A 14,782-nucleotide genomic window follows, 5' to 3' on the forward strand; every position below is an offset into this window, starting at 1 on the left:
AGGTAAGAGTAGAGTACGTAGAGTAAGTAAGAACTAACTACTACTATATACTAGTAGTAAGTAGTATATTACTACGTAGTAGTTTTATTAGTAGTAGTAGTATATCGTGTTATTCCTATCGCTATCGCTATTCCTTCGCATTGTGTTTAAGACTTTACACTAAAATACACGGTATAGGTTAAAATCTCAATATTTATGCTGTAATAATATTCCCTCCATAGTACGTAAGGTCTTAGTATAAGCTATCTGAGCTGCGAATAAGGCCACTAAATAAGGCCCACTTTTAAATTATTTCAAAACGCACTTTACGCCTACAGTATATGTTTAAAATTTAAAAGATATGTATTATTGGAAATAGATAAAAAGAGATTAAAGAATTGGAATCGATTAAATTTGTTTAACCAATATAATTGTGCTACATATACACACGATTATTTGAATCAAATAATTGTGCTACATATACACACGATTATTTGAATCAAATATCGATTTATCATCTCCAACCTTGAAAAGTGGACGTTACTATGTAGTTTACATCCATTTTGTCAGAGAGCAGTAGTGCGCGGAAGTATTTTGCAGTTACAGGTTTGGGCCGTCATGTCTTCTCTCAGGTTTCTCTCTAGTTTAAAAACTTATATATGTATAAGCCATTTTTATAACTATTCGCTGTAAAGTTTGCCAATACACATAGTTTCATGCGAGAGTTTCATAAAGAGAGTTCCAGGGGTAAAGGAGCATTCTATCTGTTGTGCCAATGAACAATCCTTTATTCCATTATTATGTATTCCCCTCTTACTGACAGTGCAACCATCATGATGTCACAACAGTGCACAGCCGTTCCAAAATTATGATACTGCCAGCATTACTGTAATGTCGTATTTCGGAACGGCTTTGCAATAGAGTGGCAGTAGTGTAAATAGACATAGCTAAACGTATTAAATTGTCAATAAATTTTGAATGAAAACAGCAGCGATAGTTCTTCCAAAGAAGATGAACTAATTATGGATTCACCAATTCAAACAGTTTGATTTCGTGTTAAAAATTATATGAATACAGTTAATGAATACATATTCAGATGTGAAATTTAAGAATCATTTTCAATAAAATGAATATATATGTGCATCTTTTCTGCAGTTAAATATAATGTATATATTTTTTTATTTCCTGGATTGAATATTTCGACGCGTTGTGCTTCTTTAAGCGAGGCCATATTGCACTGTAACTCACCTCGAAAGCCGCAGTAGTCGCAGTGACAATATATCTATTATTTATGATGTCATTGAGGGAATTAGACGTAGCGCATAGTGATAGCGGAACAATTTTTCAATACTGCCAGTACTGTATATCAGAACATACCTTATATATATACTGAATAAGATGATCGAAGAGGAATCGAAATATCTAAATAAACTCGGTATTCAGAAGTCAAATATTAATTGCCATCATTAACCGCGTTAAACTTTCACTACCGCGTTAAAACTTCCTTACTTATATCAAATTGTTGACAATTTCGAGAGTTTTTACACTTAGTTATTCATATTATGTTTAAAAAATTTGCGGTTATATCACCGTTTCTTTTGTCATATTATTAAATGTAAAGCGTTTTCACGATTAGTCTTCCCCGGTGAAAAAATATTCATATTTTATATTTTTATTTCATATTTTATATTTTTAAGAAATTTTTATATTTTAAATTTCTGAAAAAGAAAATACCTTAAACTTTAGATTTATAAGTTTTCTTTAAAAATTATAAAATGAGAAATAATCTTAAAAATTTTAGAATATCAGAATTCATGCATATATACATGTATAAAGAACTTTAGAAGACTTTCTCAAAAATTTCTCTCTCACTTTTGGTGTTACAATTTGTAAAGATCTGAGGAATTTTTCTAAAAAATTATAAAATTATCCAGAAATTTGTGAAAAATTTCGATAATTATTTAAGAATTCTAGAAGATTATATAAAATATTTTTAGAAAAAAATTTCACCATAGATTCTCGATTGAATTATAAAATCTTACCTTGCTGAACTGTCCCAATACATATTTCAGGATGTTAGGAGGCACGTCATGCAATAGGGATTCAAGAGCCTCAATATACATACAATTTTGCAGAATTTGTTTTAGTGCTGTATAACATTTTGCCTTGAGATCCTCGGAACTTATCGGATCATTGTACAGCTAATGAAATCGTAATTGTAAAATCAAAAATATTAATTATAAGATATTAATTAAAATGTGGAAAGAATAACTAAATACCTCCAATAATTTAGATAATAGATTTGCGATCGCAACTGCTTTTGCATGTTCGGTCGTGTATTTGCCAATTTGTCCAATAGCCCAGACGGTCACTGCGAGAATATGATCGTCCGTTTCCTCTTGTAATATAACTGCTAATTGCACGATGCCCTGAGTAACACGAATCTGTTATATACAGTACAAAAATAGTCTCCCGTTAAGCACAAAGTAACAATAATAACATTATATCAATATTACAATTTCTTATTTAATAATATAAATATAACATAAAACGTGTACATGACAACTACATTAACTACAGAATAGGAAATGATAACACTGATGTTATTGTTACTTCGTGTTTAGCGGGCTATTACTTGCATTTGATTGATACTTCAGATCTTATTATAGCCACAGCCAGTTGATCAGAATGACCAGCAATGTAACCAAGCGCCATAATTGCCGGTAATCTGGTCGCCGATTTTGAAGTGCTAATTAATTCGATAAGCGCAGCGATACCTCCATTGTTTACTACAAGCTGCGCCAACTGTGAAAATTGCGTTATATATAAGCTGAATGAAAAGGTATTACAACATCTTTTACCTCAAACGTATGTTTGCAGATCTCCCTAGTTAAAATCGCCGCGATTTTACTGACATTCTCATCCGGATGCGCCATGTGTGCCAAAATGTCCTGAAAGATCTCTGCCTCGATCACAGCTTCCGCTAAATCTGCAGAATGTTTAGCTATGCTGCTCAGCGCTAATAATACTTGACGCTACAGACATTACAATTATATTCAAGTGTCAATATTTCGATATGTTTAATATATTGCTTTGATCATAAGTAGGATGTATTGTTTACGCAAAAAAATAGAATATATATCCATACAATAGAGAAATATTGCAAAAATATTTCATTGCAAGATTGCAACATTGCAAAATATTGCGAAATATTGCTGCAATATTTCAGCAACATTGCAGCAATGTAAAAATGTCCGTTTTAAAAATATTGATACGTAATGTTGCAGCAATATTAACGTAAGATATATTAGGTTTTGCGCACAGTGGAGGAATAAGAAAGAAGACACTGTAATAATGCAGCAACATTGCTATAATATTACAACATTATTGCAATATTTATAAGATTTTGTATTACATAAATTTAAATATAAAAAAATAAAAATTAGAAGTAGGAGTTAAATGTAACATACAATATAATACATTAAAATATGACTTCATAATTAATTATATTTTATAGGCGTGTTCCGATATGCACAGCCAGTAACTGAAAATTTATAGTTCATGTTACATATATTGTAGATTTTCAGTACTGGCAATGTATATCAGAACACGCCTATAAAATAAAGACATAATTAATTATGAAGTCATATTTTATTTATATTCATTGTATGTTACATAACTCCTACTTCTAATTTTTTATGTTATACGTTATCTTATATCTTATTATTGTGTATCCATTGTGCATGGTGTGATTTAATCCTTACTTCTCATTGTTTTCTGTCTAAATTATAAGCACAATTCCTACAAATTATAGACATTGATTACGTTTATACCTTATGCCCGTTTCCATTAATGTAGATTTTTAATCTCGGTTTAACTTATATATTTGAATGGCCGGTATTCATAGTCGATTCTTATTTCAAGACCGTCTTAAATAATGTCTTAAGACACTAATGCGACGTTCTGATTGGTTCGTGATTTCTTAAGATAGCCTTGAATATAAGGTCCGACTATGAATACCGGCCTTTGTCTTTTTCTCATCATTAGAACTAGAAAAAGTGACGATAAGTTAAATTAAGATTAAAATTAATCTATATTGGTAGAAATGAACATTAATTTAATAATATTCGTAGTTAGAAACTAATCATTCATTCCATTTTTTTCAGAGAAATATAGTTATGAGATTAGTCAATTTTATAACTACAGATTATGAAACCCGATTAAGTGTGCCGTGATTAATTCTTATTCTTTCATTATGTCCAGGTCCTTACTTTATTGGGTTATACACAAATCAATATATAGTATCTCGTCGGTACTTAAAAAGAAAAAGTAAAAGAAAAAATGAATTAATGTTTAAAAGTAATTAAATTAATCCGTTTATTATTGACTAATAAATTAAATTAGAAATTAATTCATTTGAAATTAATTAATTGAAAAGTTATTAACTTTTTATTTAATTTTTAACTTATTATAATAACTAGTTATTGCCCTGCAATCTTGTATAGATATAAATTATATTTTACCTATAAACAGGTAATCCCGGTATAAAACACCTTCAATTTATTTCTCCAAATGAATAATAGCGGAATAAAAATTAAAAAACTAACAATACATTTAAATTGTTATAAAAATAAATATTATTTTTTAAATAAAATCATCTTATAGTTTATTGTTTGTTAAATATAGAAATTTACATCATATTTTTGGGGGCTATACTTTATGATCAAAGCTGTATGTTTGTATTAGATTACCTTTGCTTTGGCATCGACGTTGGACTGCAGAGTTTTCGCGAGGAAAAAAATTGCACCAGCATCTACTACTATCTGCGCCAGTTCAATGCTATGTTTACTTATGTCGCTAATAGCTGATGCACCAATTTGTTTAATATACAATTCAGGTTCTTGGAGACACAATACGAGAAGAGGTATCGCGTCTGACGAAGATATGATTAACCAGTAAAATACCTTATTAATAATTATTGCAGAAAAAAACGTTAATGATAATTTTACTAGCATCCACCGCCGCTTGAGCTAAATTCTTGTTATGTCTCGCGATATATCCTAATGCCCAAGCAGCTGCTTCTTTTATTCCAGGATCAAAATCCTCCAAGCATTTAACTATAGTCTGCAAGCCATCATTGTGTACCACTATTAACGCCAGCTCCGGTGAATGCTTGGCTATTGCCCGCAAAACGAATAGCGCCGCTTTCTTGTAAAATTTCTGTGACAATATATTTCATTTAAAAGTTAAAAAATACTTTTATAGTATATAGAAGATGGACAAAGTAATGTTACCAATTGAAGAAATATACTACTCGTTTTATTGTTTGGCCTAGCATTTGTTCTTATCGTTAGTACAAATTACTGCATTTGACTTAGCGTCAAGACTACTGCGTTTCTTGATTTTATCCTTGTTGGAACAGAGTCATAAAATGCTTGAAAAATCATTAATGCTTAAATAGTGCAATGTTGTATCATTCTTCTGGCGGAACATCTTCCAATCGCTTAAGAAATATTGCAGGAAGAAACCTGTTTCTCATTCTGTTGTTAAAAACTATTTGCAATGATTTGATGAAATTTAAATCAGGTGATTGCGTTGGCCAGAAAAGATATTTAAATTTTGGATAATATGTAGAAGATGATTTTGTAGAGACAAATAAATTTTCTCCTTCAATGTATTTATATGAGCAATTTAAAGGTACGTGTTCTGCTAAATTACTAAAAGAATAATCCCCAGCATGAAATATTATAGCAATATTTCAATAGTGCTGAATATTATAAAAATTGCTGCAATATTGCTACAACATTGAAATTTTAATATTTTATTGGAAATATTGCAACGATATTGCAAAATATTGTAACTTTAATATTTTGTAGAATATATTGCAATATTACAATTCAGTAAATAAGTACGTGGCTCCGCCATGAGAGGGATATGCTTTTCATAAGGAAAAAACATCTAGGAATTTTATAAGAAGGAGTACGCAAATCGAGTTAGTGAGTCTCCTAGAGATTCCCAACCTTTTTTGAATATGCTTTCTAGGTCCCAGAATATTTTTTGTTCATAACTTTATCGTATGTATTTTGAAATATGATACTAAACACAATAATATGTTAGCAATTAATAAAACTGGAATAATTATTGAAATATTGCATAATGTATATAGCAAGTATATAGCAATATTACATAAGTTATAATAACACGTATGCAATGTTTCTCTAAATATTGCAGCAATATTTTTGCAGGTATAGAAATATTGCTATAATATTGTAACAATGTTTTATGAAATATTGCACGTTTTCAAAATAATATTGTTGCAATATTTTGTGCTGTGAGGGATATTATTATATTATAGTTGTTTAAGTATTGTATAACTCTATTCCAATAATATAATCTATGTCACAGGCAAATAGTATATTTTCTAGGTATTCATATTATTTCGTCCATTCCTTGTAATTAATGTAGCATAAATAATTAAAGGAATGCTGGAGCTGTCTGTATTACCGATAAAGCTAGCGTTTTTAATGTTTTTTTTTCTAACCGTCCAATTTTCTTCATAGTAATCTTATAAAATAAAAATTCTTTTTTCACGATTAAAACATGTTAATGTACCTGACGCTGTTGTATTTCGTGTCCAAAGCTGAAAAAAATAAAAAATTACAAATTTCTTTATCTCTATATGGCGACCAACGTTGAAGATAAAATGGATAAAAAATGTAATTTTTTATTTTTTCCAGCTTTGGACACGTAATACAACAGCGCCAGGTACATATTAGTATATATATTTTTATCGTGGAAAAGAAATTTTTATTCTGTGAAATTACTACGGACAAAATTAATTGGACAAGAATAAAAATGTTAGCTTTATCGATAATACAGGCGGCTTCAGCATCCCCTTAATGAGAAATCTGGAAATTATATATAAAAGATTAATAAGATGATTGCTGTATGTCAAAATTTTCTGAGCAAGGAAATACAACGATTCAGATTAATTTTATTCTCTATCACTATCAAAATGTTTACATTTAAGAAGTTCGTACATTTTGTTTGTCTATGTGTTGCAACAAATGCGACAATACATCTTTTCTAATGATAGCATGCGCTAGTCTAGGATTATGATTCGCTAGTTTGCCTAGAGCAATTGCTGCCAGATGTTGGATGGATGGTACAGTATCAACTAATAAAGGATGTAAGAGATCAATGACACCTGCTGCTTCCAGACAATCGACGTTGCTTGATTTTGAAGCTAAATCTGCAATGGATTGCACAAAGAGCAATCGCGCCTTCTGATATTGATCGAAAACTACAAATAAGAAAAAAAAAAAAAAAGAAAAATGTTAATAATATAAAAATTATATATAGCTGTATATATTTAATATAATTTTTATATAAATATTTATTAATTTTTCACATACAGAGAAACAAAGTATTTGTCTATACTTAAAGATATATTGTTTCAGACATTTGATTAAATAAAAATAACAATAAATATATGCGTGTACCTTGTAAGATTGAACGAGCTGTCATATTAATTTATTAAGAAATATCAAATGTATTATGCATCATTATCATATGATTTATGATTCTATCGTGGAACAACTTTTGACAGCTTTAACTCATCATCTGTTTAAATGACTGCGTTCAGCGGACTCTACATGCAGTTGAGTGAGCACTCGCTGTTATTGGTATATTTTTTTAGATCATCCAATCAGCATTTTAGATCTGGAAAAATACAATAGCAGCGAGCGCTCACTCAACTATTGAGTCTGCTGAACACAGCCATTGTGTTTCACATATGTATATGTTATTTTAGCACTGACAGTGAATTTTGGAATACTTAAATAGGAGAATAAGAGAATAGTTCGCGTTGCTTGAAATCCCCAAAAATCTTTGCACTTAAAAATTGATAAATATATATTCAGGCGTTGAATAAAAAGAAAGCGAAGATGCTAAGTGCAAAAAGTGCAAGCAACACAAACAGACGGTTAAACCCGAAAAATTAGACTGGAAAATGTTGGTACTAATAAAAACCCCTAACACAATTTTAATTTGTGCGGATTAATAACCATTGAAGTAATAAGTAATAAGTCCATAAATCCATACCACAAACTTATGGACTGATTACTTCAATAGTGGCTTAGTTTCCACTGAGGGTTTAAACCGGATCAGAATGTAAGAGCCAATCAACTATAGTCGAATATTCCCCTGTATTATATTTCCCCTATAGTCGAACAATTGAATGTAATTGGTTGATTCTTACATTCTGATCTGGTTTAAACCCTCGGCACAGTATAATCACAGTAGCGATAGTAAACTTTTTGTGTGATCTGTAATTTTTAGTGCGCATGTATCGGTTTGTACATTTAGAAATATGGCGGACATATTAGAAACTTAATAGAAATTCAAATTTAAGACCCTGTCCTATCATAACTCTACTGTGTACACTTCACAACATGGCAGTGAATCATATGACCTAAGAATATTTAGGGACTCTGCACAATAAAAGGAATAGGAAACAGAGAACAGAGAATAAGAATTTCAATCTATCAGAAACTATGTATTCCACAATACATGATTTCTGATAGGTTGAAATTCTTATTCTCTGTTCTCTGTTCCCTGCGGAGCCCTTTACATCAAAGGTGCCAACGTTGAGTGTTGCTACTGGATATGGATTACACTCGGTGGAAACCAGTGTTAGGGTATGATTACATGTAGCATTAGTTAGTTTCTGTACCGCGCTATACGTAATCACACCCTTATTAATCTGTACAAATTAAAATCGTGTTGCCAAGAAGTTTTTATAAGTACCAACATTTTCCAGTCTAGTTTTTCGGGAAAATATCATGTAACCAAATAGACTGAATGGTTGCGTTCAGCAGAACGTTTATTTTGCGTTGTTGAAAGTTTTCTTCGCATTGAGTGGATTATACTTTTAGATCAAGAGGAATGATCCTACTTCAGCAGAGAATTATAAATGGTTGCAAAACTTCTGCTAAACACAACCCTGTCAACTTATGTGTATGATAGAATGGAGCGTTACTGGCTATAACCTTAGCCTTCTACAATAAGTTATTAGTCATAAATCAAAAGTTAAAAGCTAAAAATTGACGATTGTTATTGACAATTAATTTTTAGCTTCTGACTTCTGATTATAACTAATGACTTATTGTAGAAAGCCCATAAGCCATATGTCATAATATCTGTAAAAAAATTGACCATAATCACAGTCAAATATTCCCCTCTTATAAGACTCAGTTTCACAATTCATAATTAACTTTTAAGGCTTAAACATAATAGGTACAGGCAACAGAGAATAATAAGTTATCCAATCAGAGCTCTAGTATGTAAGTTCAATATTATATCTCAGAGCTCTGATTGAACAGCTCGTTATTCCCTGTTCTTTGTGCCTATTGCCTGTGCCTAATGTGTTTAAAGTCTTACTGATTCTACAATGAGTCAGTAATCGGTATTCCTGTATTATTCATAGTCAGATCTCGTACATCAGGCTTCCTTAAATTTATCTTTAGATGCTCAATACCCAATGAAATAATTTCGTAGAGTATCTGAAGATAAATTTAAGGCCTGACTATGAATACGAATATAACTCTTATCAGTGAAATTGACAAATAGCCAATTTATATGACTAAGGTCAACTTCATCGATTAAGATTAAAACTTCCAACTACCGAATCATTGTAGAATCAGCATTAACCGAGGTTCAATTTATTCATGTCTCTTTCCAATTCTAGAATTGGAAAGGGATGAGAAACTACTCTAGTTCTTAGAAAAAGACGAAGAGTAAATTGAACCTCGGTTAATAGTTGACCTTAAGTTAACTGTGAGTTGTGGAATTAGGTCTTATTCGACTAATACCCATTTCTATCAAATGTAAATTAACTTTAATTTCAACTTACTCTTCTTTTTCTAATAGAATTAAAAAAAGATGAAGTGTAAGTTGAATCAAGTTTCAGTTAATCTATTTGTATTTAATTGTAGAAACACTGGAAACGGGCTTAAGAGGGGGAATACTTGAAGAGAGGGAGATACTGATTATGGGCCGATTTCACCAATTCCAATTACTTAGGGCCAATTTATAATAGTAGGCCGTAATCGTTAACTTGGGCCGGTAAAAGTTGGAAGATAGGAACTCATACTACCGTTTATAATAGCTGGGAAAAATTTGTCGATTTTGGCCGTAACCGAAAAATTGACTCAACTTTATCTTTACCGGCCTACGGCCACAGAAAGATACGAAAAATGTACAAAAGATTGAAAAAATGTAAAATACCAACGGATTCAAATGCAAAAAGAATTTTTCTTTTAATCTGTTAAAGAAAGATTTAAAATCAAAAGAAACGAAAATAAACAATGCTGATTTGATTTTCTGGTCGAATAATTTCGGCACTGATACGATAAAAATGTCCTTTTTTTTTATTTATTGGATGTACACTCCAATAGCGTTCTTATTTTCTGATTTTTTTTATTTAACGGTGCGTCCGCAAATGCAGCACATGCTAGCTCCAGAATTGACATTCTACACACATAGGAACATTTTACACTATCATGTTGGTCAAATCTATATTTTTTATTAAATTTAAAATTTATTTATATTATTAACTTTCTTTATGACTATATCGCGGCCATAACAGCGAAATACCGGCTATTTAAAATCATTCTTTAACAAATTGCAGTAATGGTCACTACAGCTATGGAAACCAAATTATGGTTACGGACTATTACCAGCCCTTAATTGATTGATTGTTATGATCGTAACACAGACTTTTATATAACATAATGTATAATGCATAAGGGAATCAATCAATTGAAATTCTTCTTTTTCATGGAATGGAAGGAGAGAAAAGATTTTGTTTAGTTGATTCTTATTCCGGATCTACAATAGATTTTTAAGCCTGAAACCATAAGAAATGAACGAATCATTATCAATTATTCTCCTCGCATTCGATTGTAATTGGTCAGTATCTCATGACTTAAGGCTTATAAAACATTAATAATTTATAATTTTAGATCCGGACTTATGCACTGTGTTATACGTTACAAAAGTCTGTGCTGCAATCTTTACATTGGAATTGATCAATTGTATTTGCTGTTCAGCAAAATTGACCAATCACGATTGACACTTAATCGACCGATTAGGTTAATTGGAGTTAGTGGGAGTCAAAGCATAGAGAATGGACTGCTCGTCTAAATAATCGTATCGAAGTGATAATGTCGACAAAAATGAGAGAGAGGAAGGAATAAGAGTTCCGTGAAAGACGGCTAATATCCCTCTCATTCTTTCTTTCTCGTTATATTGGGAATACAAATTAGTTCGGTCCGTTCAAAAATGCATTTATTTCAAAACAAAATGAATGAACAGATCAATTAAAGTATTGTCCATCGCTGCCTTACTTTTTTCCATCTCTCAGGCAATTTTCGAATTTCATTTCGAAAAAATGACTCGTCTTTGGAGGCGATCCAATTTTAGAGTCAATTTTCGACGAAAGAAGTGAACCGGTAACTTGCTGCATCCTTCGGAACAACCAGTAATTAGAAGAAGCAATGTCCGGAGAATTCGGCGGATGCGGTAAAACATCCCATTTCTAAAGCGTTTCCAAATATTTTTTTACGACTTTAGCGACATGAGGCCGAACGTTGTTATGAAGAAGAATAACTTTATCATGTCTTTGCTTGTATTCTGGCCATTTTTCTCGTAATGTTCAAACGAATCAATTGTCAATCAAAAGCCGATACCGATCGCCCGTAATGGAATCGCCAGGTTTCAGCAGCTCATAGTAAACTTTTGGTCCCATCAGATACAGAGCATGATCTTCGAATCATGAATGTTCGGCCGTGATGTTGATGTTGAGGTCGATGGCAACGATTGATCGGGCTTAGCGTAGTATTTTTTCTTCTTGGGATTGTCATAGAATATCCACTTCTCATCTCCAGTCACAATCCGATGCAAAACCTTTTCTCTGTTGTCTTTGAATCAGCTGTTCGCAAGTGAAAAATCGCTTTTAAATTTCGTCTCTCGATTTCAGTTCATAAAACACCCAATTTCCTTGTTTTTGAATCATTCCCATGGCTCTCAATCACAGAAATGACTTGTTGAGTTATCCCCAATGATTCTGCAAGCTCCTCTTGCATTTGACTTTGATCTTCTTCTAGTAATTCCTCTAATTCTTTGTCTTCGAATTTTTTTGGCTGTCCAGAGCGAGGCTTGTTTTCAACACTGAAATCTCCATCCTTGAAACGTTGAAACCATTTCCTACATGATTTATCAGTTGGAGCAGTGTCACCATAAATTTCGATAAGCATTCGTGCGGCTTCAGCCGCACTTTTCTTCCAATTAAAGCAGAAAATCAAAACCTCCCGCAAATGCTGCTTGGTTAACACAAAATTCGACATTATTTCAAATATAGTAAAAATCAAGGTTTTTGTATGAAATTCAAAGCGATATAAACTGAATATTAGCAGATGTTTAATCTCTCTGAAGTTGTCAAAATCAGCTATCACTATGAATCATTCACAACAGCCATCTTTAGGGAAACGGACCGAACTAATTTGTACTCTCAATATCATTAAGTAAAAAGAGATAAAGATTGGCCTTCACAATTTTTGGTGAAATCGGCCCTAGTCAATTCTTAGGGACTTCGCACAATAAAAGGAACAAGAAACAGCAAACAAAGAATAAGAATTTCAATCTATCAAAATTTATGTAAGGTAGAATACACACTTTCTGCTAGATGGAAATTCTTATTCTCTGTTTTCTGTTCCTTTTGTTATACGGAGCCCCTAACAGACAGCATATGGCATACGTACATATGGTTAGGCCGGAATTGGACTATGCATTGAAGATTGAGATTGAAGATTAAAGATTGAAATTTCACCAATGAAGACAAAGAAATTCTGGTTCTTTTTGTTCTGATTAGTCAAACTTCAATCTTTCAATTTTTAACCTCACTCTTCAATGCGTAGTCTGACTCTGGCCAGTATAATGACTTCTTTCACCAACATCGATTAACACTAATCAATGTTTAACTCAATCACCACGATTGCCAACATGAGAACTAAACACAGAAGAGGAAGAGAGAGGTGACATAATGATATCTTAAATTGTTGGCACCTCTGCGAGTTAATCGTCGATTAATTTAACCAAAAATTGGTGAAAGAGATCCTAAACGCTCCCGAAGAGATGTGTGAGTGTGTTCCTACAAATTGGGTATTGAAAAGAGAGGAAAGCAAAGATGTTGAGTGTAAAAAGTGCAACTCATATTATCTTTCAAGTGAGATACGTGATTGGTGGATTCCCCTTGTTTTTAACGTTGTATGTACAAATCCATGAAAAGATCCTAAAATATAACTAGATTCGACCAATCAGAATAAAGAGATGTTTTTTACTCTTATCTGAACTGTCGAATCCCATTCAATCTTAACGTAATTTCAATTGTAGATGTAGATACGAGCTTTTTAAATTATTGAAAATTATTCTATTGAACTGTGTGATTACTTGGACTTGGACTAACAAGTTGTGATTAATGCAATACATTAAATTTCGATCATCGATGTATTTAGTTTTTTTTCTTTCATCGTATCAAAGCTCGAATTTATATATAGTGTAAAGTTCTAGATATTGCTTTGCGTATCGCAATGATGCGTATACAATGTCTTTCGCCGTTCGCGTCACAGACTCTTCAAGACTTTCGTATCGCGGTTGCGTGAAGTGAGAACTGTAAATATTGGCAATAAACACTATTCGATTCAGAGAGTCTAAGAAGTATAGATTTTCGTCCGTGTGTTCAAGGTGAGAAAAGAGAAGTGTAGCACTATAATAGTACTATATAATGTTGCTAACTGCACGCCGGAGTTGAGCGCATTGAGAGCTGTCGAGAGTGTGGCAGCATGTGCAATTGGTGTCTGACAGTGCTGACTGCTTAGTGCTTGTGTTTGTGTTCTGCCGTTTGCTCCGTTCGCGGACCGGAGTACGTGTATGTATGTTCATATGTACACACGTCGCGCGTCGCTCCTTTCCACGAAGCGTGTGCGATATAAAAACGAACCATGCGTGGCCGTAGTGATGCACTGTCGGAATAGCAATCAACTGCGCAATGGGCGATAGGTGTGGCATGTGAAAAAGGAAAGCTCGTCACCGAGTTGTCGCGAGTGATCAGAGAGAACGAGAGAGAGGGAGAGAGAGGGAGAGAGCGAGAGTGGCGTGGTGCATTCCGGAAGTACCTATGAGAGATTTTATGAGACAGGCGACATTATTTCGTTTCCTCGGCGCAAATCATCATTCTGAGGAGATCTCGCGTTTCAACACACACGTACACACACGTAAATGATCTCATAAGACTCTGACGTCTTTCATGCGTACTGCTCGTACAGTCGAGAGTGGTCTAGAGCGAAGAGCGTGCCTTGTGTGCCGTGCCTGCGCCTATGCGTTTCCATTCGTCGCGCGCTTATCTACGTAGTAGGGACAGTGGAAGGGAGAACAGTGGTGTCGATAGCGCTGATTTTTGGTGAGGGACAGGAGGAGGCTTCATGCGAGAGAGTGAGGTTAGCTTGTATGTGTGCTCGCGCTTTCTCTCTCTCGCTCCCTCTTTCCCTCACGCGCGCGTCAGATCTTGGCTCACTCTCATCCCAGATCCCTATCTCGTGCGCGCGCGGGACTGTCGCGCTCCTTTTTGTGTCTCTCTCTCTCTCTCTCTCTACTNTCTCGTTNTCTCTACTTACTTACGCTAACGTTAACTCTTACGTTTCCGCGTATTCCGGTAATACGTGTTACTACTGTNTCGTNTTCGCTA

At 33.2% G+C, this 14,782-nt stretch overlaps 1 protein-coding gene across 1 annotated transcript in view; it reads right to left on the bottom strand.

Annotated features, from left to right (window-relative positions):
• LOC105627602 (sperm-associated antigen 6-like) overlaps positions 1 to 7,506 on the bottom strand; it is a 23,969-nt gene extending 16,463 nt beyond the window's left edge. The window contains exons 1-8 of the mRNA XM_012208882.1: positions 7,482 to 7,506; positions 7,020 to 7,282; positions 4,989 to 5,199; positions 4,731 to 4,912; positions 2,841 to 3,014; positions 2,632 to 2,784; positions 2,259 to 2,408; positions 2,022 to 2,180 (exon numbers count right to left, since the gene is read on the bottom strand). Of these exons, the coding sequence (XP_012064272.1) occupies positions 2,022 to 2,180; positions 2,259 to 2,408; positions 2,632 to 2,784; positions 2,841 to 3,014; positions 4,731 to 4,912; positions 4,989 to 5,199; positions 7,020 to 7,282; positions 7,482 to 7,506 (1,317 nt within the window). The remainder of the gene's footprint in view (positions 1 to 2,021; positions 2,181 to 2,258; positions 2,409 to 2,631; positions 2,785 to 2,840; positions 3,015 to 4,730; positions 4,913 to 4,988; positions 5,200 to 7,019; positions 7,283 to 7,481) is intronic.
• Between the last annotated feature and the right edge of the window lie 7,276 nt (positions 7,507 to 14,782).

This window comes from Atta cephalotes (assembly GCF_000143395.1).
Source record: "Atta cephalotes unplaced genomic scaffold scaffold00009, whole genome shotgun sequence".
NCBI classification, from domain to species: Eukaryota; Metazoa; Arthropoda; class Insecta; order Hymenoptera; family Formicidae; genus Atta; species Atta cephalotes.